Here is a 22,278-nt window from a genome sequence, read left to right as displayed (position 1 = left end):
GAGTAAAACTGTCATGACTCTGTTGTTGGGTGACCCATGGCCTCTCGCCCTATCCCTAACGCTAGGGGCCCCCTAGCTTGCCCTGTTCCCAAGATTACTTCTGACTGTGAAGACTCAGGGGCCATGTACCTTGCCTTAGCTCCTGAATCCGCCCTTAGTCTGTACCATTTCACCACCCAGGGAAGAGGGGAGTAGAAGTGTACCATAATACACAAACCCACTAACAAGATAATATGAATAGGGATAAAGGAAAATACTAATCATACAAATATCCACACATAAACAACAGAGGTAAACACCGGGAAGTAGAGGATGAGGAAAAATCAAAGTAGGAGAAGAAAGGGAATTATCACACACTCAAAACCTAGCAACAGTCACAGATAAAACCACCAAATGACTTCTCAAATAACAACCACCAACATCCTCCAGCCATGTAGCATAAGCTATCTCTGGCAATGGGTGCTAGCCAGGACCCAGAATATATAGGAGATGGGAGTGGCTAACAGTGAACAGCTGGGAGCCTTTATGCAGGAAAGCTTCCAGGAGCTTGCAACTGAGCAGATTAACCCCTGCACTGATAAAAGAAACTTACACCATTTAATAAGAAGTACTTCTAATCAGTGCAGGAGTAGGAGAAATCAGACACCGCTGTCTTCTGTCTCCTCTCTTTCGCAAACCCATGACAAAAACACAATAAGGGGAATCCCAGAAATCATATTTAACTCTAATATATAAGTGTACATCACCTTTGGTTCATCCCATTTTACATTGATCCTGATGATAGGTGGTTACCAAAGAAAGTAACAATTTCTCATACTAGGTTTGCCTCCCAAACTGATATCTGCAGGGCCAAATATTCTTATAGTAAAACTTTAGTCCTGTATTTTGCACTGATATATTCAGTATTTGTGGGCAGACACAATAGAGGTTTATAATTTGATGACAGCGGGTGTTAGCCACAGACCACCTCATTCATGGCTTCACAGATGTGCCTTCCAATACTTGAGTGGTACTGAGTGCAGCGCCGAACATGTCGTCTGCTCTAATGGATGCAGAAAACATTATTTTTTTATGGAGACAGTGGTCCCTTTGCCTATAGTGAGAACGTGAAGGGGGCTGCACAGGTTGTACATATGATATATCTGCCCCTATGTGAATCTATGTGGAAAAGCTGTGACAGATGAATTAACAATGCTTTTATGGTCCATTCTCTCTTAGAGAGTATAAAATACTGAGTACCGTATAATGTTGAGCACTTCACAGGAAATCTGCCAACGGTTCATAACCTACTGTGGGTACGTAAAGTATTCAGACCCCTTTAAATTTTTCACTCTTTGTTTCATTGCAGCCATTTGGTAAATTTAAAAAAGATCATTTTTTTCACATTAATGTACACTCTGCACCCCATCTTGACTGAAAAAAAACCCAGAAATGTAGAAATTTTTGCAAATTTATTTAAAAAGAAAAACCGAAATATCACATGGTCATAAGTATTCAGACCCTTTGCTCTGACACTCATATTTAATGCTCTCCATTTCCTTGTGATCCTCCTTGAGATGATTCTACTCCTTCATTTTAGTCCAGCTGTGTTTAATTAAACTGATAGGGCTTGATTTGGAAAGGCGCACAGCTGTCTATATAAGACCTCACAGCTCACAGTCCATGTCAGACCAAATGAGAATCATGAGGTCAAAGGAATTGGCCAAGGAGCTCAGAGACAGAATTGTGGCAAGGCACAGATGGCAAGGCACAGATCTGGCCAAGGATACAACAGTATTTATGCAGTACTTAAGGTTCCTAAGAGCACAGTGGCCTCCATAATCCTTAAATGGAAGAAGTTTGGGACCATTAGAAGTCTTCCTAGACCTGGCCGTCCAGCCAAACTGAGCAATCGTGGGAGAAGAGCCATGGAGAGAGAGGTAAAGAAGAACCACAAGATCACTGTGGCTGAGCTCCACAGATGCAGTAGGGAGATGGGAGAAAGTTCCACAAAGTCAACTATCACTGCAGCCCTCCACCAGTCGGGCCTTTATGAGCAGAGTGGCCCGACGGAAGCCTCTCCTCAGTGCAAGACATATGAAAGCCCGCATAGAGTTTGCTAAAACACACATGAATGACTCCCAGACTATGAGAAATAAGATTCTCTGGTCTGATGAGACGAAGATAGACCTTTTTTGGTGATAATTCTAAGCGGTATGTGTGGAGAAAACCAGGCACTGCTCGTCACTGCTGCCCAATACAATCCTAACAGTGAAACATGGTGGTAGCAGCATCATTCTATGGGGGTGATTTTCAGCTGCAGGGACAGATTGACTGGTTGTCATTAAAGGAAACATAAATGCGGCCAAGTACAGAGATATCCTGGATGAAAACCTCTTCCAGAGTGCTCTTCACCTTCCAACAAGACAATGACCCTAAGCACACAGCTAAAATAACAAAGGAGTGGCTTCAGAACAACTCTGTGACAATTCTTGACTGGCTCAGCCAGAGCCCTGACATAAACCCAATTGAACATCTCTGGAGAGACCTGAAAATGGCTGTCCACCAATATTCACCATCCAACCTGACGGAACTGGAGAGGATCTGCAAGGAAGGATGGCAGAGGATCCCCAAATCCAGGTGTGAAAAACTTGTTGTATCATTCCCAAGAAGACTCATAGCTGTACTAGCTCAAAAGGTGCTTCTACTCAATACTGAGCAAAGGGTTTGAATACTTGTGACCATGTGATATGTCAGTTTTTCTTTTTAAATAAATTTGCACAAAGTACAACATTTCTGTTTTTTTTCAGTCAAGATGGGGTGCAGAGTGTACATTAACGAGAAAAAAATGAACTTTTTTGAATTTACCAAATGGCTGCAATGAAACAAAGAGTGAAAATTTTAAAAGGGTCTGAATACTTTCCGTACCCTCTGTGCATGCATCCTAAATGAGCAGGAATCTTTTATGGGGTTGGTCACTTTGGACAATTTATTTTATGTTAAAAACGTGCCCTGATGTTTATTGCGGGGTCTGTCTGCTTCTAAGACTCTATAGGCTTATTCCCATATTTATATATGGGAGAACAAGCAACTCTTTCAATGCTTCAATTATTAATATTCCTTCTCAAGAATGGAGTCATGCTTTTATATTAATGTTTATTGTTGCTTACCTTGAAGCTCAGTCAGTCTAGCAGCAGTGAATAAACATGTGCAGTGCTTACAAGCTCATTCCCATAGGGCTTGTAAGCACTGCTCTGAGGCTTTCCAGGATTGCTGGAGTACACTGTTAGCTCCCGATCCCAGTGCACGCCTTGCTAACTATGTTACTGTAGTCGAGGGGTGCAAGAGAGGCCTGGATGTCTTCCTGGTGCGTAACAATATTGTATCTTACAGTTATTAGATTCTTTAGAAGGACGTAGATCTGGGGATTTATACTGATGGAATATAGGCTGAACTGGATGGACAAATGTCTTTTTTCGGCCTTGCTAACTATGTTACTATGTAAAACTGCCTCATATAGGCGCTTTGGGAGCGCACAGCTTGGGCCAATGGCATGGTATTGTCCACACTGTCAATCATGCAGAAGCCTGTTGGGAGGGCGGTGCGCTTCTGCTTGATTGATGGTTCAGACCAGCAAGCAGGAAACCAGAAGACTGGGAAGCAGTGCACTCTTAAATTGACAAGATGGAACCCGTGATCAGCCAGCTGTAATCTGTGGTACACGCAGCATTAAAGGGATTGTCAAGGACATTGTCCTTAGGATAGGTGTGAGTGCGACACCTGGCATTCCCCGTCAATCAGCTGTTCCCGATGTCGGCGGTGGCCAGATACACTCACTTACAGAACTACACAGCTCCATCAACTGTATAGTGGCCATGACCGGGTCCTGCATATCTGCCCCCTATTCAAATCAGTACCCAACCACAGTCACCATTCCATCAACAGAGCTATGCTTTGCTGCTCCGTAACTAAGTTCCAGCCACTGCCAGCACTGGAAACAGCTGACCGGTGAGGGTAAGAAGGGAAAGAGTCCCTGACATACTTTTTAAATGTTCAGTCTCCCTGCACTGCCCCCGCAGGTGAAATAAAGTATTGCACAGTATCCGTTGAAATAAATGGGCTGCAAGTGTAATCCATGGACAAGCTGGGTCCTCCAGAGCGAGATGCCCTTTGCAGCCCCTCTCTCAGGTTTACACATCCCGATCCTGCACAATGCAAATGTGTAAACCCGGAAAACCTCTTTTGCGTCCAGTGCACCCATAATTTGTTTCAATCTGGACATGATAATGTATCTTACAGGATATTCCTATTTTTCAACATTTTTTTGTACAACAGTAACACCTTAGTTTTGTATAAAAAAACAAAAAAAAATCGTATTCTACCATTGTGGCCTTGAATTATGAAACAGTCATTAGGATGCCGGGGAAGCTGTTGCATGGCCGAGTGATCTCAGACAGCGCGGATCAGCGTGTTAAGTCGCTGCTTAGCATAGAGCGTCTGAAAAAGAACAAAGTTATTACACAGTGCAGCTGAGCGAAGGCTGATCCAAACTGAAATCTTCATTAATAACTTATAGATGGCGTCGGTGTGGTAAGAGAAATGGATTAACCCTTATGGTGAAGGTCCGTCATCTGATCGCGGAACGTGCCTTACGGACTGGCCTTTATGCATCATAAAAAAAGCTCGAAGGGGAATATTCCGGGTCCTTTATAGCAGGTGACACAATGGGGGAGAGTTGGACGAGCGCCTCCGTCAGCAATGGGAACGTTCCTCCCACTGTTGGGTCACATAGGCGCTGTCCCTTTCCTTGTGTTTCTTATTGAAGCTGACATGGGTTGTCATGTAAAACAAGACACGCTCTGGCAGAATTGTGTCATTGTGTGAAACCGAGCGTCACTTAACCCTTCTTTTGCACAGTTTGTTCTTTTTTTTTTTTTTTAACTCTTCTTCACCTTATATCCAAGTTCTGTTTCTGGATTAATGACATTTGATAGATCATCGATCCTTTCTTGCATTTTAAAAAGGATCATCTTTCAAAAAAAAAAAAAGAAAACATATAAAGCCCATTCTGGGCTGCAGTTGTTCATTAACTATATCACTGCCTTGTGTGATTTTAGCACCTACAAAGAGGCAAGGCCGCGACAAATCGGCTTGAAAACATTGACCCTATTTCTTTTGACGATGAGGGATGAATAATTTAAGCAGCCAGGACTCTCGTAGGTTTTACAGCTCACGCAGGAACAGTTTTCTGAAACAGAAACGTGTTTTCTTCATCTCAGGCCGAGTAGTTATATACTGGAACATTTCCAGGCATGGTTTCCAGTTTAATTCTTTGTAAAGGTCATTTGCACTATATAAAGTGTAGAAGTGCTGATCGTAATGGATAAATCTTCTCTATCGGTTTTTTTTCTTCTGTTTTTTGGAAGATTGTTTGTGGTTAACACATATGGTTTTAGGATATCCCTGCTTAAAGGGAATTTGTCAGCAGGATTTTGCTATGTAATCTAAGGACAGCATGATGTAGAGGTTAGATTACTGAATTTAACAAAGTGTCACTTATCAAGCTGTGTGCTGTAGTTTACTTACAATGAAGGTTTTATCACTAGAACATTATCACTGCTGTGACTAGCTGGTGCATGCTTCCTGGTCCTCCTCCTCCTCCTCCTCTGATAAGCAGCTAGTCTGACTCCTTCCCCTCCTCTGATAAACAGCTGGACCGACTCCTCCCCCTCCTCTGACAGGCAGCTGGTCCGACTCCTTCCCTTCTTCTGATAAACAGCTGGTCCAACTCCTCCTCATCCTTTGATAAGCAGCTGTTCTGACTCTTCCATCTCCTCTGATAAGCAACTGGTCCGACTCCTCCTCCTCTGATAAGCAAATGGTCTGACTCCTCCACCTCCTTTGATGAGCAACTGGTCTGACTCCTCTCTCTCCTCAGATAAGCAGCTGGTCTGACTCCTCCCCCTCCTCTGATAAGCAAATGGTCCAACTCCTCCCCTCCTCTGATTAGCAGTTGGTCCAACTCCTCCCCTTCCTCTGATAAGTAGCTGGTCCGACTCCTCCCTTCCTTTGATAAGCAGCTCACTGTCAATAGACTATGTACATACAGAGCCTGGTGTGGGCGGGATTAGTTTTCTCATGCTATATTTAAAAACTCTGATTGTGTACCAACTACTGCACCCAGTAAATTAAGTGATACATCATTGGAATCAGGGTCTCTTTTCCTACATCATGCTGCTCTCAGATGAGGTAGCAAAAACCTGCTGACAGATTCCCTTTAAAAGGGTTGACCAAGATCAGAAAAAAAAATCGCTGCTTTCTTCCCCCAAAACAGCACCACATACAACCCATGGATAGGTGTGACACTTTTTTTCTGGAAGTAAGCAGCCATGATTTTTTTCCTAATCCTTTTAAGGCAGGTGCAGATGAGCATATTTGCTCTCCGAGTGCGATCCGACAAAACATCAGATTGCATTCTCATCAATGTTATTCTACGAGGCCGTGTACACAGAGATATTCAGATCGCATTCAGCCACACAAATCAATGAGTGCATGGAAACCATCAGACTGTACTCAGATGACATCTAAGTGCAGCTCGATTTCCGTGCACTGACACAATGGAGAAGATGAGAAAATTTTTTTCTCCATCTTCTACTCATTCAAGAGAATTGGATCTCACTATGCTCCCACTCTGATCACACTCAATCTACAGCCATCAACGTCTACCCTTAAAGGGAGATGCCGTAATAAAAGTGACAGGTGTTGTAACAGATTATCGCCTTAATGACTCCAATACCCTTTTTATATGGCACTCTTTAATGGATTTAATTTCCAAATTTTTGCTCCAATGCTTCAGAATAAGATCGCGCTGCAAGCAGCAATGAAATTTCCTATCCTCAGCTGTAAACATTTTGCCGGGAGCATGGAGGAAGGTTGTCATAAGCTTATCATTAGTTTTATCGCAGAGGTGACAGCTATCACAGCATTCAGAGCACGGCTAAGAGGAAGAAACCGTCCCGCAGCTCCACACCTCAACTATCACTTGTAATTTGCGAGAGGAGAGACAAGGACCTCCTGGGACAGTTGTCCCAAATGTAAGTAAGTGTATAAAATAAATATACATTAAAATATAAATAATAGATCAATATTACATTTTACATGCTTTTTCTAATGTTGCTAGGGCTATGGCTAGGGTTATGGCTCTGGCTATGACTAGAGTTATGGCTCTGGACAGGGTTATGGATCTGGTTATGACTAGAGTTATGGCTCTACCTATGGCCTTGGTTATGGCTCTGGTAATGACTAGAGTTATGGCTCTGGTAATAACTAGAGTTATGGCTCTGGTTATGGCCAGGGTTATGGCTCTGGCTGTGGCTATGGCTAGGGTTATGGCTAGGGCTATAGTTATGGCTAGGGTTATGGCTAGGGCTATGGTTATGGCTATTACTAGTTTTATGACTAGGATTACAGTAATGAATAGGGCTATGGCTAAGGTTATGGCTAAGGCCTTGGCTAGGGTCATGGCAAGAGCTGTGTTAGGGTTATGGCTAGAGTTATGGCAAGGATTATGGTTGGAGCTATGGCTAGGGTTATGGCTAGTGTTACAGCAAGGGTTATGGTTTGGTCTGTGGTTATGCCTAGGTCTTTGGCTATGGCTAGGGCTAGCTCTGTAGCTAGGGTTATGGCTAGGGTTACGGTTAGGGCAAGGGTTAGGATAATAAAATAGTTACCTGCAAAAAAAAACCACAAAAAAAATGAAACAAAGATGTTACACCATTTCTTCATGTATTGACATTGTATGTCATATTTAAGTGGAAAAAAAGCAAAGCAGAAACTAGAGGGCCAAAGGGCAAACGATGCCCACATGTGTGTACATTAGGGGGTAGAGTTCTTCTTCTACATTCATTTTTGGTCTACAAAGCAATGTCAGACCATATCTAATTTTGCTAAGTAGATTTTTTTATGTAAAATACCTCAATGTTTTTTAGATCATATATTAATTAGTCTTAAAAAAAAATAACACCCACTGACATATTTACCGTACATAGTTGCATAGGTTGAAAAAAGACCTAGGTCCATAAAGTTCAACCTTTCTTCACAAATTGTTCATTTTTTTGTCACTAAATTACCTATAACCCGCAATGTTATGTATATTGAGGAAATCATCCAGCCCTTTTTTAAAAGCTGTTCTAGTGTCGGCCATTACTACCTCCTGTGGTCGGCATTCCACAGTCTGACTGCTCTAACTGTAAAGAACCCTTTCCTATTTAACTGCCGGAATCTCCCTTCTTCCACCCATATTGAGTGCCCCCCACTGCATAGTATGGTATTTGGAACTAGACATATGCCAGTCCTTTGTATTGACCAGGGGGGTATTTATTTGTATTGACCGGGGAGGGGGGGGGCATTTATGCATATAAACGAGACCTCTACTGAGACGTCTTATTTCTAAGCTAAGCAATGCCATCTTTTATAACCTTTCATCATATGACAGTCCTTCCATATTTGGTCTCCAGGTAATCAGAATACCGGAATAAATCTAGAGGCATAAAAAAGCAAAAATATTTATTTATTTAACAACGATTACATATGAAATTGAATCTTTTACTCATTTTTGGTTTGCAAGAAGAACAAAAAATGAAAAAATATATTGGGACACAGGCAGTTTCCACAAATTTATAATCTCTTTTGAAAATGAAAATAAAAAGTTTGCTTTGCTCAGTAACGTCTGGAATGCATGCAGAAGGGAAGGGGTTAAGCAGTTGATTGAATTTTTCGTTTTTGGGGGTGTGGTGGGCTTGTGATGCAGGTATACCGGTTGTGGTTTGGCGTATTCTGGGTTAATTATCTGGCTAAATAGGGGTGATGCGACGCAATGCTTTCTAGACTGCAGTGTTGTAGTTACAGGGTGGTTGCGTGCCTGTCTTGTGTACACCTGTCTCGTTTCGCTGTTTGCCCCAAGATCACCTGTTTACCCACAGACGTGAAAGGGGAGGACGGGGAGTGGAGAATTAACAAGAAACTCTGCGGTGCACTCCATAACCCTTTCCATGCCGCACGCCTTTGGAAACTAATAGAGGTGTCACCGTAACTTACCTGAGGAGGAGGAGTTTTGTTTTTCTCCGTCAAGGTGCTGACGAAGGGAGTGAGGCTTGTGTATAGGAACAGATGGCCTGCCCTTGTCAGAAATGAATAATTGCTGCAGTTGCCACCTCATCCCTATAATATATCCCTGCCTGCACAGGAAATATTCTGCATGCTTGGCAGGAGTCCTGCAATGTAGCCCAATGCAGAAAGTATAGGGCAGGACTCCGGCGCCACCATGCAGCTGCGCTGCTGTGAATAATACAGATATATGGGAGAAGTATGGGAGAACCATGGAAACATTGTACTGCCAGGGAGAGTTTTTATTACCATAACTTAAAGCAAACTGCAGTCAGTGAACGGCTTGTTATTCTTGGTCTGCAGATCGCAAGTAGCGAGCCGTGCTGTGCCATTCATGCTGTGCCATTCATGCTGTGCCATTCATGCTGTGCCATTCATGCTGTGCCATTCATTGCCTCCAGCAGGGAGGTTTTCTTCTTTCTGTGGTTTCTGCTGGCGTAACCCAGTAAGTGCAAAAATATTGTGTACTAATGACAAAAGGAAATACACGTTTTTGTTTTTTCTTTAAGGGGCTTCTATTATCTATAAAAGTTTAGTTTGGTATGTGCGTTTTTCTGCTTTGACAAATTGTCCTTGTTTTCCTTCAACCAGATATTGCATTGCTTTTTCACATGTCAAATAAATCTGGATAATCCTTCTCTATTGCATAGGGTCAGTGAAAAGTGAGTCAGTCCGGAGAGATAAAATGGAAGGCCACTTAAAGTGGGCCAGAAAACCAGGTGAAAAGTGGGCAGTTTTTGCATGTATTCGATCTATGTTGTTCTCCTGAGTATTCTGCTTTTTGTTTGTTTTTTAATCCACCAGACGGTTCCAGAGATATGGGCTTTTTTATTTACTCCTGGGCATTAATAAAGGGGCGTGGCTCAGAGGGTAATTATGCAGAGCAGCCTAAAGACACGCCCCTGAGGATCCTGTGAACCACGCCCCTCTTAGTAAGGACCATGAAAATTAGGAGCAAATATAAAGGCCTATACCTCTGGAACAGTATGACGGATTACAACAAATAAAAAAGTGGAATAATCGGGAGCAGCAGGAATAAAATAAGAGTAAAAAACTGGACACTTTTTTCCTTGTGATAGGGCTGTAATACTAGACACAGACCATAGATGGTCCATTGGCACACTTTCTGCTGAACTTTTTTCTAATGTTGACATCCAATCTTTAATTCTCAATCTTTATAGAAGTGACCTGAAGAGGTTGTTTTTTTTTTTTTTTTTTTTTTTTTTAATACCAGAGGATCACTGTATGTAAAAGTAACAAAGTCAGTCGCACATACCGTCTGCCACTCCAGTGACGGCTCTCTGCTAATGCCCAATGTGTTTGCTGATCTAGCTATCATAGTGATGTCACATCTACTGAACATGACCACTGAAGCCAATCACTGAACTCGGTAGTGATGCAGCGCTCAGTGATTGGCTGCATTGATCATCTCCCGTAGTCACGATGTCACTGCTATAGCCATATCAACAAAGACTGGGGGCAATCTTAAGGTGTGGTGAAATGTTTGTCATCCTAAAAGCTCTGCTGACAGCAAACAGAGATCTTAAAACATTTGTGGAGGTAAAATTCCAAGCATATTTCTACATTCTATAACTTTTGCCATGCAGTCCCTTGACAGTTACAACCTAATTTCAAATAGCCTCTTCGAAGAGGACGAGAACAGGGTTTCCGGTGCATCCATTTTTCCCAGCGAGCATTGCATAACCTATAGATCTCGCTACAGCAACTTGGCCCCGTTCTCAAGGTCGAAGCCATTAGGTCCCTTTTGAAAGTTTGAAAGCCCAAGATGCAGAGTGCTCCAGGAGTGGTGACCCTGGGGTGCTTGAAATCACTGGGTGTGGGAGTCCAACTAAGTTTCACAGTACATTTGCACGCACTTCTTTCACACTTTTTAAGCACATACTCTTAATTTGGGCCTTCTGGCTAGGATGGGAGATTTTTTACATTTTCCGGTTGAAGGTCTGTGAAGACCTTCACTAATTATTTTACTTGTTTCTTATTGCGTGCTACCCTTACATGTGTGTTTGTCACTAGGACATTTCAGGGTGAGGTTCCCTTATGGGTTCCCTTCTGACTGGTGTAATGGGAGAGTCTATGGTCATCTTACACCCTTTGGCTCAGAGCCACTTTAGACTGAGCTCCTAGTGCCATTCGCGTGGCCATCACAGAGAATGATGGAAGCATGGCTGGCAGTCAAGGGCAGGCAACCGATCCATGATCCTCGCTGTGGCCTACCGGTTCAGAGGGATGGATGGGGAAAGGTTTATTGTGGGCCCTTCTCTGAGTGTGGGCTGCAGTAGACCACTTCTTAGTGCACTTTTTCTGTGGCACCATCACATTTTTATCCACTTGGGAGGAAAGCACGATCTGGGGTTTTCAATGTAGAAAAAAAGATGTGATATCATTGTGCCATGATGTGCAACTTTCCTTTATACATTGCATGCTTTTTGTGTGATAAATGGAACAGGTCTTAACTAACTATTGGAAAAATTGCCTTCTATTCATATGAGTATCTGTGACGTTTACACCTAATCCTGGGTAATTTTCTATTTTTTTGCGTTTGCTTTTAAGTCACAGGCTTTAAACCAGAATTTCTAATCATTTGGCACGCATCTTATACATTGGCACTTGGAAGATGGTGATCTGATTTAGTGCAGAAATTGTGGCAAAGCTCACTCAGCTGATTTATCAAGTCTATATTGTGATTTCACGTGTTTATTTATTTTTGTTTTCATTGTAATGTTTTTATGTATTATTTATATATGATTTATCCAAGACATCTGTCCAGTGCCTCTCACCTAACCAAATCAGATCTCAGACTTTGCATTGATGAGGGGCAATACCCCAAAACACGTCTGCAAATTGAGATTCTGATTTGGCTTTTTTCCTATGTCATATTGCAAGGCTTGATAAAGGGTTGATAGTGACTTGTTTCCAACAGGTGACGCTATAGTGTTCAAGTCGTCTTTCTCTCCGAAAAAGGCAGTTTGCATATTGGCTATGTTTGCCTCACATATGACAGACACCTCGCAGTCCATAGCGTTTATCAGGTGCCAGTGGTGTCTAGCATGTGATGGATTCAGCACAGCTTTGTGCCTTCCATTATAAACCAGGATACAAATGAGTCTTAGCACATGTGCACACAAAGTCATCTAGATGCCAGAACAGCTGCCGAATTTTATCAGGCAAAGCCACTACAGGAAAGTGCTGTCACTCATTTTCCAGAGACGGCTTTGCTGTTGTTCTTTCAGCATTTTTGGCTCTATTTTATTAAATAGAGAGAGCGGGTGGCTTCCTAATGGAAGCCGCCCGTAGATTGAGCATGTCACTTCTTTTAACTACTTAAGGGCTTCCAAATGGTTAAAAGAAGTGACATAAGACTAAACATCTGCACAGCAATGTCGTTTCTACATTGCTGTGCATTATGGCCATTTTTTTGGGTACTTATGCGGTGCTACTTCGGGCGAATTCCGGGCTCAGTCTGATTGAAAAAGATGCCATATGCCAAAACCCTTCCACTGCCGGCTACGATGCTGTATAAAAAATGTGCAATAATGATGCCAATATAATGAGACTTAAATAGCTATCTACAGGGTAAACACGACATAAGCCAAAAAGTGGTGCAGGATATCAGGAGGTCAAATTAACAGTAAGTAAACAAAAATTTAAAAGGATTTTATAGAGCGAGTTGCAAGGAAGGATAGATGGAGGAACACGTAGACATAGGAATAATGACTGTGACATAAGAGGAGGTGCGACGGAAGGCGAGCTGGTGCTTTGGTAACATATGGTTTATTCTAAAATGCTTTCCTTACAGTAATTTCTCTCTCTCTCTTACTTTCTTTCACTTCCTCCTTCATTTAATCATTTTACTTCAAACCCGTCCAACCACTTCTCCCTCCCTTACTTTAAGTAACACAAGAGAAGGGGGATCCCTCCTTCAGTAACAGAACGTCTTCCTCCCAACGACAGAAATCATAAATCCGGCTTTGTTTAGTTACAGATTAGAGGCACACGTAGCAGCGGTGGCAGGCGGGGAACTAGGAGTGAAAGAATAAGAAAATAAATTAAGGAGTAGAAAAAAGGGAGACATATGACAGCAGAAGACACTGGAGACACCACAAAACCTCTGGGCGGTGTCAGGTGCAACAAGCGGAGGTAGCAAAGTGCTGCGGCTTTCTGTACTGTGCTCTCTCATCCACCTGTTACCTGGAGTCTTCTACTGGACTATTGCAAAAAGTTTTTTTGAGCTTTCATATTGGCAATTATTTACTTTCTGACATTAATTCTTATATTTGTCTTACTTGCAGGTTACAGTGGATAAAAGGATTAACAAGCTTTGGCTAAAGGGGGTCCGTACCCCTCCTTCTCTCAAAAATGTCATGCTAGCCCTCCATCATAATGCTTGGCAAGAACCGATGACCAACAGGCTTCCAACCATGAATAATTCTACTATCGACCCGTGGGCCCCCAATGCTACAGAGTATCCGTACAGAGACCCCTTTGGAGGACACGCTATGTGGGAGGTGGTGCTTATTGCCTTGACCACAGGAATTCTTTCTCTTATTACCACCGTTGGAAATATCTTGGTACTCTTGGCCTTCAAAGTCAACAGCGACCTAAAGACTGTCAACAACTACTTCATTCTCAGTTTAGCATGCGCCGATGTCGTCATTGGTGCCGTCTCCATGAACTTGTACACAACCTATATTATAATGGGTCGTTGGGCACTTGGCAGTATCTCCTGTGACGTGTGGTTGGCACTAGATTATGTCACCAGTAACGCTTCTGTAATGAACCTGTTGATTATAAGCTTTGACCGCTATTTTTCAATTACTCGACCATTGACGTACAGGGCTAAGAGAACACCAAAAAGAGCCGCCATTATGATTGGGTTGGCATGGATTATATCGTTTGTTTTATGGGCACCTGCTATATTGTGCTGGCAGTACATCGTTGGTGAAAGAACAGTAGAACCCGATGCATGCTACATCCAGTTCTTGTCACAGCCTATTATCACATTTGGCACCGCCATTGCTGCCTTTTACTTGCCAGTAACTATTATGATTATCCTGTACTGGAGGATTTACAGAGAAACAGAGAACAGAAGCAGAGAACTGGCGGGCTTGCAAGGTTCGGAAACAGAAAACATTGTTCGTCCCTTGGGGAGCGTAAGAAGTGGTAGTAGCAGTGGGATGGGAGAATCGGAAAGATTGTCCAGATCGCAAATAACAGTGCCAAGAATCAAGAGAGCGTGTTGTTTTCCGGGTAAACTTGCCGCCAGTCCATCACTCAGAAGCTATCCTCAACATCGAAGTAACGGGAGCTGGAACACCATGGAAGACGCTGCTTCGGCAGACTCACTTTCCTCTTCTTCCGATGGAGAAGATCCACCCTACGAGATGAAGAGCATCTGCTCCGCTGTCATACGACTTCCAATGGTGAGCACTGTCGTTGCTACCCCCACAGGTTCTCGCGGGTCAAACGACACCCTTGATCGGGGAGATTTAGAGAATGAAGCCAATGGGGGAAAGCGGGAGATAACTAGAAAATCATCCCGATCCCAGACTACAGCTCTGCCGTCAACAGTTATTAAAGCTAAAGTGGAAAAAGCCCGTCATGGAAAGAGGAAAAGTAATTCACTCATCAAGGAAAAAAAAGCCGCAAGGACATTAAGTGCTATTTTGCTTGCTTTTATTTTGACTTGGACTCCTTATAATATCATGGTGCTAGTGTCCACATTCTGTAAGGATTGTATTCCAACAAAGTTGTGGGAGCTGGGTTACTGGCTATGCTATGTGAACAGTACTGTCAACCCCATGTGTTATGCACTCTGCAACCACTCATTCAGGCGCACTTTCAAAATGCTTCTACTCTGTCGATGGGACAAGCGGAAATGGAGGACACATAGGCACACAGCAGCTTTCTTCAGAACTCCATCACAGTGAATGGGTGGGTGGAAAAATGCAATGACAAAAGCTGTGTACTAGTGTTGAGCGAACGTGCTCGCATAACACCTCATCCGAGCACATTCGCTCAACACTACTGTGTACTTAATTTTTATGTTTCCTACAATGAGCTCAGATGATGATGAAAATTGTCCATTAATTGTCGCTAAGTATTCTTTGAAAACCAGAAAAATTAGATTTTCACATACTATTTTTAAAGGATGCTATCATCAGAAAATGACCTATTGTTTAAATCAGATTTTTGCATTACATGTTTTAAAAAATTGGCATTTTTTTCTTTACAAATCACAATCTGTAGTAAAAATAAAAAATAGAAATCTTGCGGTTTTCTTACTGGCCACAGGGGCTTTTTTAGACTTTAATGTCAGATTGCTTCAGGAAACAACACATGTACATAGCCACAATGGTCAAACCCCGACCTTTTTTCTTGTATTGAAGTTTCTAATGAGCATGTGAAAGGGTTGTGAAGGAAGGAGCAGGATCAGCTGTGATAAGCTTATTGTGGATCCTGTGTTATCAGCTGTGCATAGAGGTGTCATTGTAATCCTGCCTCTGATGATAAGGAAACTGCTGAAAACTCTTCCTGAAAGGACAGGAAGTATGAGCTTAAGATGAACCAGTGGCCCATGTGAAGATAGCAAGATTGATAATTTTGTTTTGTAATAATGATCATGAAAAAAATATTGCCTTTTTTTAAAGAATACATCTAAAGCAAATACTTGATTTAAACAACAGGTAATTTTCTGATTACTGCAACCCATTAGTATTAAGAACTCTCTTTTCTTCTCCAGGTAGTTTTCTCTAAATTTTTGGCCCAATTGCAGAAGACAGCAGCAGCAGCTTACATAGCGTAGAGAGCTTTTGGTATTATCAGGATAATGTTCAGCGTGCATGCTGGGGTATCGCAGAACAAAAAGTCTGTGCAATGCAGCTTCAGCCAATAGCTACAGAGCAGGAAATCTGTGCAGTACAGCTTCAGCCAATAGCTACAGAGCAGGAAATCTGTGCAGTACAGCTTCAGCCAATAGCTACAGAGCAGGAAATCTGTGCAATGCAGCTTCAGCCAATAGCTACAGAGCAGGAAATCTGTGCAATGCAGCTTCAGCCAATAGCTGCAGAGCAGGAAATCTGTGCAATACAGCTTCCGCCAATAGCTGCAGAGCAAGAAGTCTATGTCGTACAGGTTCAGCCAATAGGTGCAGAGCAAGAAGTATGTACAGTACAGGTTCAGCCAATAGCTGCAGAGCAGGAAGTCTGTGCAGTGAAGCTTCAACCAATAACTGCAGAGCAGGAAGTCTGTGCAGCACAGCTTCAGCCAATAGCTGCAGAGAAGGAAATTTGTGCATTACAGGTCCAGCCAAAAGCTGCAGAGCAAGAAGTCTGTGCAGTGAAGCTTCGCCCAATAGTTGCAGAGCAGGATGTTTGCGCAGCACAGCTTTACATTAGGGGGAGAGAGATCTCGAACCTTCCCCAGTGTCCACTGTTTTATATGGTCATTTTACCAATAAAATCCAATCCTGTTGTGACTGTACCCGTGTCCATTTTCCCTGGGTACTGGTAGAGTCTCTATCTTCAACTTCTGTCAGTCCATGAAAATTGGACAACACTCAGATGTCATCCAAGTGCGGCTCGATGTTTTTCATGGATCCATAGATTTGCATTGCTGTTTTTGATCCGACCCTCAGATCAAAATAAAACGTCTCCATTTTTTTCTGCAGACCACTCAGTCCTAGGAAAATATAGGACATGTGTACAGCTCCATAGAATATCATAGGCATGAGTGCTGTCCGTGAAAACCATGGATCGCACCCATACAAGAAAAACAATCTTGTCCACCAGCCCGTTGTCAAAGTGTTACCTAGAAAACCCCCTTTAGGTCACATTATGCAGCTTCATAGAATATTGTGGAGCTAGAAGGTAAACCGATAAGTCCCTTTATACTGTTTGTCCTAATTATTTGTTTTTTTATCCCCTTAGGACACAAATTATTGTCAGACACAAGTTCTGCTTAAAGGACCTCAGATGACATGGAGTCCCCTGCATGTGTGGCTAAGAGGGACTACAAAGATCACGCTATCCCTGTGATGAAAATAGGGACAGAGAAGGAAAAATGCAATGGAGGAAAGCCTTCAACGAGGAATGGATGACTGATCCATTGGAACTTTCCGTAGATGAAGTCTGGCTGTCTTGGGCTTTAACACGTCTTGTACATGTTATTTTGAACTAAGGGAAGGAGGGGGATTTAGGGAAGGCCAGTCTTACCGTTTCGGGGATAATATTCCATTTTTCATACGGGATATCCCTGCTGCGCCAAACCAAACAAAAAGACAGGCCAAAGAACATGGTAAGGTTTTCTATTGTTTACAAACAGAGTTTTAAGGGCAGGGGTCGTGTATTTATTCTGATCTCAAGTAAATAAAAAATGGACATTACAAAAAAAGTGCAAGATACGGACTCAGCCGCTTCTTCTGTCTGTAGTTCTTCATGGTGGCCTAAAGGGGTGGTCGGCGAAACCAAGTGATCATTTCTCCATATGATTGGTGATAACTTTATGAGTAGCGGGGGTCCATCTGTTGGGACCCACAGGAATCGGCAGAATGGGGGACTTTTTTCCCGTTTGAATGGCGCGGCAGTGTGCATTCTCTTTCCTTATGGGACCGCCAAGCGCTGTGCTCTGCTTTTTCTGGAAGCCCCATAGAGAAAGGATGATGTGGTGGTTGGGTGTCTGACCTGTCGCTCCGTTTTTCTAACAGGGATAAAAATTATACTGATCGCTGTTGGGCTCAACGGTCGGATCTCCATCGAACGAGGGAGACCAAAGTTCGAGTCCCCGTTGACTTCTATAGGGTTCTGGTTAAAGTTCAGCTAGAGTTCTGGTACCCAAACCAATCTTTGGATTAAAGTTTGGTCTAACCCGAACTTCCACGGGTCCACTCATCCCTAGTTATAACCGGACAACCCCATCTCAGTTCTGTGTTTTCCTACCAAACTTTTCATATGCCGTGACAACTTTTGCCACTCCTTGCAGGGTGAGGTCTCGTTCAGCTAGCCATAATATGGACACTTTGTACCATTTCTATAATTCACAGACCTGTATGGGTCATTTTGATCCGTGACTCGACTAAAAAACAATTATTTTTAGACCACTCGTCCCACAATAAAACACAGATAGTTAACCACCCCATAGACTATAATAGGTGCCAAAAAAAGGAAACCAGCACGTGCTAGAAAAATGGACGTCTGAATGTGGCGTTAGAATCGTACATGAGTGCTTCCTCCTGGATGAATTATGTTGTGGATTTTTTCTGCAGCACGTGAGTGTGATTTCACGAAAACAAAAAAAAGAATCAGATGGAAAATCTGATGCATTTACATGTGTTTTGTTGAAACAGATTATCAGACATGGTGGAAATGTCTACAATGTGGTTATAATTGGAAGCAAGTTGTATGTGTCTATGTGGCTGCGAGGATGCACAGCCCTGATTGCCCCAATCTGATTTGTGCAGGATTTATTACTACATAGGAATGGCATAAAGTGGTGGTAAATTGGCCAATAAACCCCAGAACCTTCTAGAGGTGCAAAAAGCAATCATGCAATTGGTAACCAGTAGCCAACTCTTCTATCAACACCACTAACTGGACGCTTCCATTAAGGGCTCATTCACACATCCAAGTTTTGCATGCATTTTGAGTGTTATCCATGATTTTCACGGATGGCACTCTTACCTGTGAGACTATGGGACCATTCACATGTTCTTGGATTTTTACTGAAAATTGCTGATTTTTAAAAAATTTTTTTTATCATAATAAGCAAGTATATGGTTCTGTGAAAAAAATTGGTCCGAGTTGGAGAAACTTTTTTTTTATTATTTCATATGTACGAGAAAAACATATGACACTTGGATCCAACTCTAAACTCTGATCAGAATAATCAGTCTGTTTTTCTCATACGTGGAAAAATCAAAGTTCTGAACAAGCCCTTAAAATGCAAAGGAAATATTATAAACCGGATATTTTTTTTTTTAATAGGGAAACCATTCTAATAATAACATTAAAGATGTCTATATATTGCTCAAATGATCAGTTTAACTGCAAAAAAAAAAATATATATTGGATTTGGGTAAAAAAAAAAAATCAGCATCTGTTGCAAGTTTTCGTTGCCATCTGTAATTTATAATGTTAATAGAGATAAAATAGGCATGACAAAGCACAAAAACACAAGCTGCGATTTAGTATCACAGTGAGAATGATGCTATACACAGTTTTTCATCTTTTGCAGTCAAATAGAAATTACTGCTCATTTTCTTTTATTGCCGTGAGAAAGAAGACTGATTCAGTTCGTACATTTCCCTTCTATTGTATTGATAAAGACACATACCCGTATTTTTCATACTATAAGAGGCACCGGACCATAAGACGCACCTAAGTTTTAGAGGAGGAAATTAGGGGAAAAAAAAACTGAAGCAAAAAATGTGGTCAATTCTGTACTTAAGATCACATATCCTGGTAAATATGGTCCCCTCATCCCTATCCTGGTATACATGGCCCTCATCCCCATCCTGGTATGCATGGCCCCATCCTTAGTCTGGTATAATTGGCCCCATGCCAGTCCTGGAATGCATGGTCCCATTCCTATTCTGATATGATTGATTGGCCCCATCTCGTTCCTGGTATGATTGATTGGCCCCATCCTGTTCCTGGTATACATGGCCCCATCAGAAAAAATAAAAAAAATAAAAAACATTATACTTACCTTCCTCTGCTCCCTCGCAGTCGCAGTGTCCTTCTTCGGTGCCAGCAGCTGATTAATGCATGTAAGCAGCGCATGGCAGGGACATCATCACAGCTGCCGGAATACTCACCGGGACTGTTCATTGGACATAGCGGTGAGTATCCATTTCTCTTCAGTAGCGCGCAATGTCAGCCGCCTGCTGCTGCCGGCGGTCACATGTGCCGATACTTAAGAGAAATGCCAATAAAGTGCATATTAATTTCTCTTTAGCAGCGGGCACAGGAGTTAGCTGGAGCCATCGCCTCCTTCCTCTGTGACCTGTCGCTCCTCCGATATCGCTCCTCCACCTACCCACCACAGCCAGAGCCCATACATCCAGACTATAAGACGCACCCCCCATTTTCCTCCACACTGTGTGAGGAAAAAAGTATGTCTTATAGTCTGAAAAATACTGTAGATATCCTGCAAACCATTACTATGTCTTTGATACAAACAGTAAAATCCACCTGGAAAAAGCGCTAAAAAAAAAAACTCAAAAAGAATGCGCATATGCACAGCAATGTAAAAATGACTTTGCTGTGCGAATGTTCTGTATTTTATCACTTCTTTTAAAGCGTAAACATTTATATCACCTTCCTTTTCGCAGACCTAAAACTAAAGAAATGAAAGAATAAGGTTATTATGGATCACGGCAGCTATATTACTTTTATCTATCAAAATGAAAAAATGAATTAACTGCTGTAAAAAAAATAATAATTTAGTGCCAGAATTAACATTTATCAGTCACTGCCCCTCCCCCAAAAATGTACAGCAAACAAAATGTGATATGTATCCCAATAAAAAACTACAACTTAGCATCCAAATACAAGCCCTAACTAGGGATGAGCGGACCCGTGGAAGTTTGGGCTTTGATACTCGACTGAACTTTAGCCCAAAGTTCGGTTCCAGGGCCAGAACTCTACCCGACCTTGAACCTGAACCCCATTGAAATCAATGGGGACCCGAATTTTGGAGCTAGAAACTCTCTCTCTCCTTCTCTTTACCCCCTTTTTAGACTCCGGAACTGTACAACACACTTTCAGGAGAAGTTTGTGTTTGGGGTTCAGCATTGGACACTATGACATTACAGTTCAGGTTCACTCATCTCTAGTCTTAGCATAGCTCCAACAATGGAAAAGTAAAAAGCTTACAGATTTCGGAAAATGGGACCAAAAAAGTTAATTTGTTGCAAAACTTTTTTAAACCAGTAAAATAGTAAAATGGGCTGAAGAATAGTGTCAACAGGTCATTTTTACCATACATTGAACGCTATACAAATAGAACAAAAAAAAACTATTGCGAAATTACGATTTTGATTCCACCCCACTTGGAAATGTTTCCCTACTTTTTTCAGAACATTAGAGGCGTTATCTAGGACTATTTTGTGCCAGGCGCCGATTTGTTCCGGCACAGAGAGATCACAGACTATTCCTGCTGGCGATTGGGCAGCTTCCACTGATGTCACGTCGACAGAGCAGTAGCTTTTCTTTCACTATTCTCTGTTGATGTCATGCTGATTGACATTCGGCTCCCTGCTGCCTAACTGCGGGGAGACAACTGTCAATCAGAATTATGTCCGCAGTAACGCCCCATCGAGAGAACAACCAGGAAGAAGAAGAGCTGCTCTGTTGATGTGGAGCAGCTGAACCGCCAGCAGAAGATGTCGGTGACTGCTCTGAGCCGGGTAGAACAGGTAGGTAGTTGCCTCTGTTAGTTTTTAGGCCCATAGTAAAAAAAGAAGTTAAAATAATCCTAGACAATCCCTTAAATGATAAAATGAATGGCGTTATTCAAAACTACAACTATATCTCTGAAAAAGCAAAATGGATGGAAAAATTAAAAAAAGTTCTCTCTCTTGGAAGATGTGGACGGAAAACAAAAGCGCAAAAAAAAACCCAAAAGGGTGGGGGTAATGGCAGCCTGAAAGGAGTAAGCAGCTCGAAGTATTGCATCGGGTTCTGTAAATATTTTGCATTGTTTGTTGTGACACACAAAAGACCTAATAAACTCCGGATTACTTCATTACTGTCCTGAACGTCAAATATGTAAAGAACAACTTAAGTAAATGCTTCTCAATAAACATGTAATGAAACCTATTAGCCAACACCACAAGGGCGCACACAGTCACGTTATGAAGGATAATTCACCCTAATGGCTTCTCTCATCACGGCCCTGTAGTTGCCGAGGAGTCCAAAAACAAAGGATCAGTGCTGGAATGAAAGGGACTAAAGTCCTTGTCAGACAAGTAGAATTACAATTTTGTTTTAGATCCCTTTGATGTTAGTATAAGATGAGGTATATAAGGCAATGTACACAGGAGGGAGATCTACACCATAGCTAACTAAATATACACAAATGCTTATTAAACCGTCAGCGACATTACTCTGCCACAGA

The 22,278-nt window shown here is 42.1% G+C and overlaps 1 protein-coding gene across 1 annotated transcript in view; it reads left to right on the top strand.

Moving 5' to 3' along the window:
- The window catches only part of CHRM1 (cholinergic receptor muscarinic 1), a 236,509-nt gene extending 218,952 nt beyond the window's left edge, over positions 1-17,557 (top strand). Inside the window, exons 2-3 of the mRNA XM_077292658.1 lie at positions 13,455-15,096; positions 17,091-17,557. Coding sequence (XP_077148773.1) covers positions 13,527-15,092 — 1,566 coding nt within the window. The 5' untranslated portion in view covers positions 13,455-13,526 and the 3' untranslated portion in view covers positions 15,093-15,096; positions 17,091-17,557. The remainder of the gene's footprint in view (positions 1-13,454; positions 15,097-17,090) is intronic.
- The last annotated feature ends 4,721 nt before the right edge of the window (positions 17,558-22,278 follow it).

The sequence above is a fragment of the Ranitomeya variabilis genome, chromosome 2, assembly GCF_051348905.1.
Source record: "Ranitomeya variabilis isolate aRanVar5 chromosome 2, aRanVar5.hap1, whole genome shotgun sequence".
Taxonomy (NCBI): domain Eukaryota; kingdom Metazoa; phylum Chordata; class Amphibia; order Anura; family Dendrobatidae; genus Ranitomeya; species Ranitomeya variabilis.
This window is presented reverse-complemented; position numbering and strand designations above follow the sequence as displayed.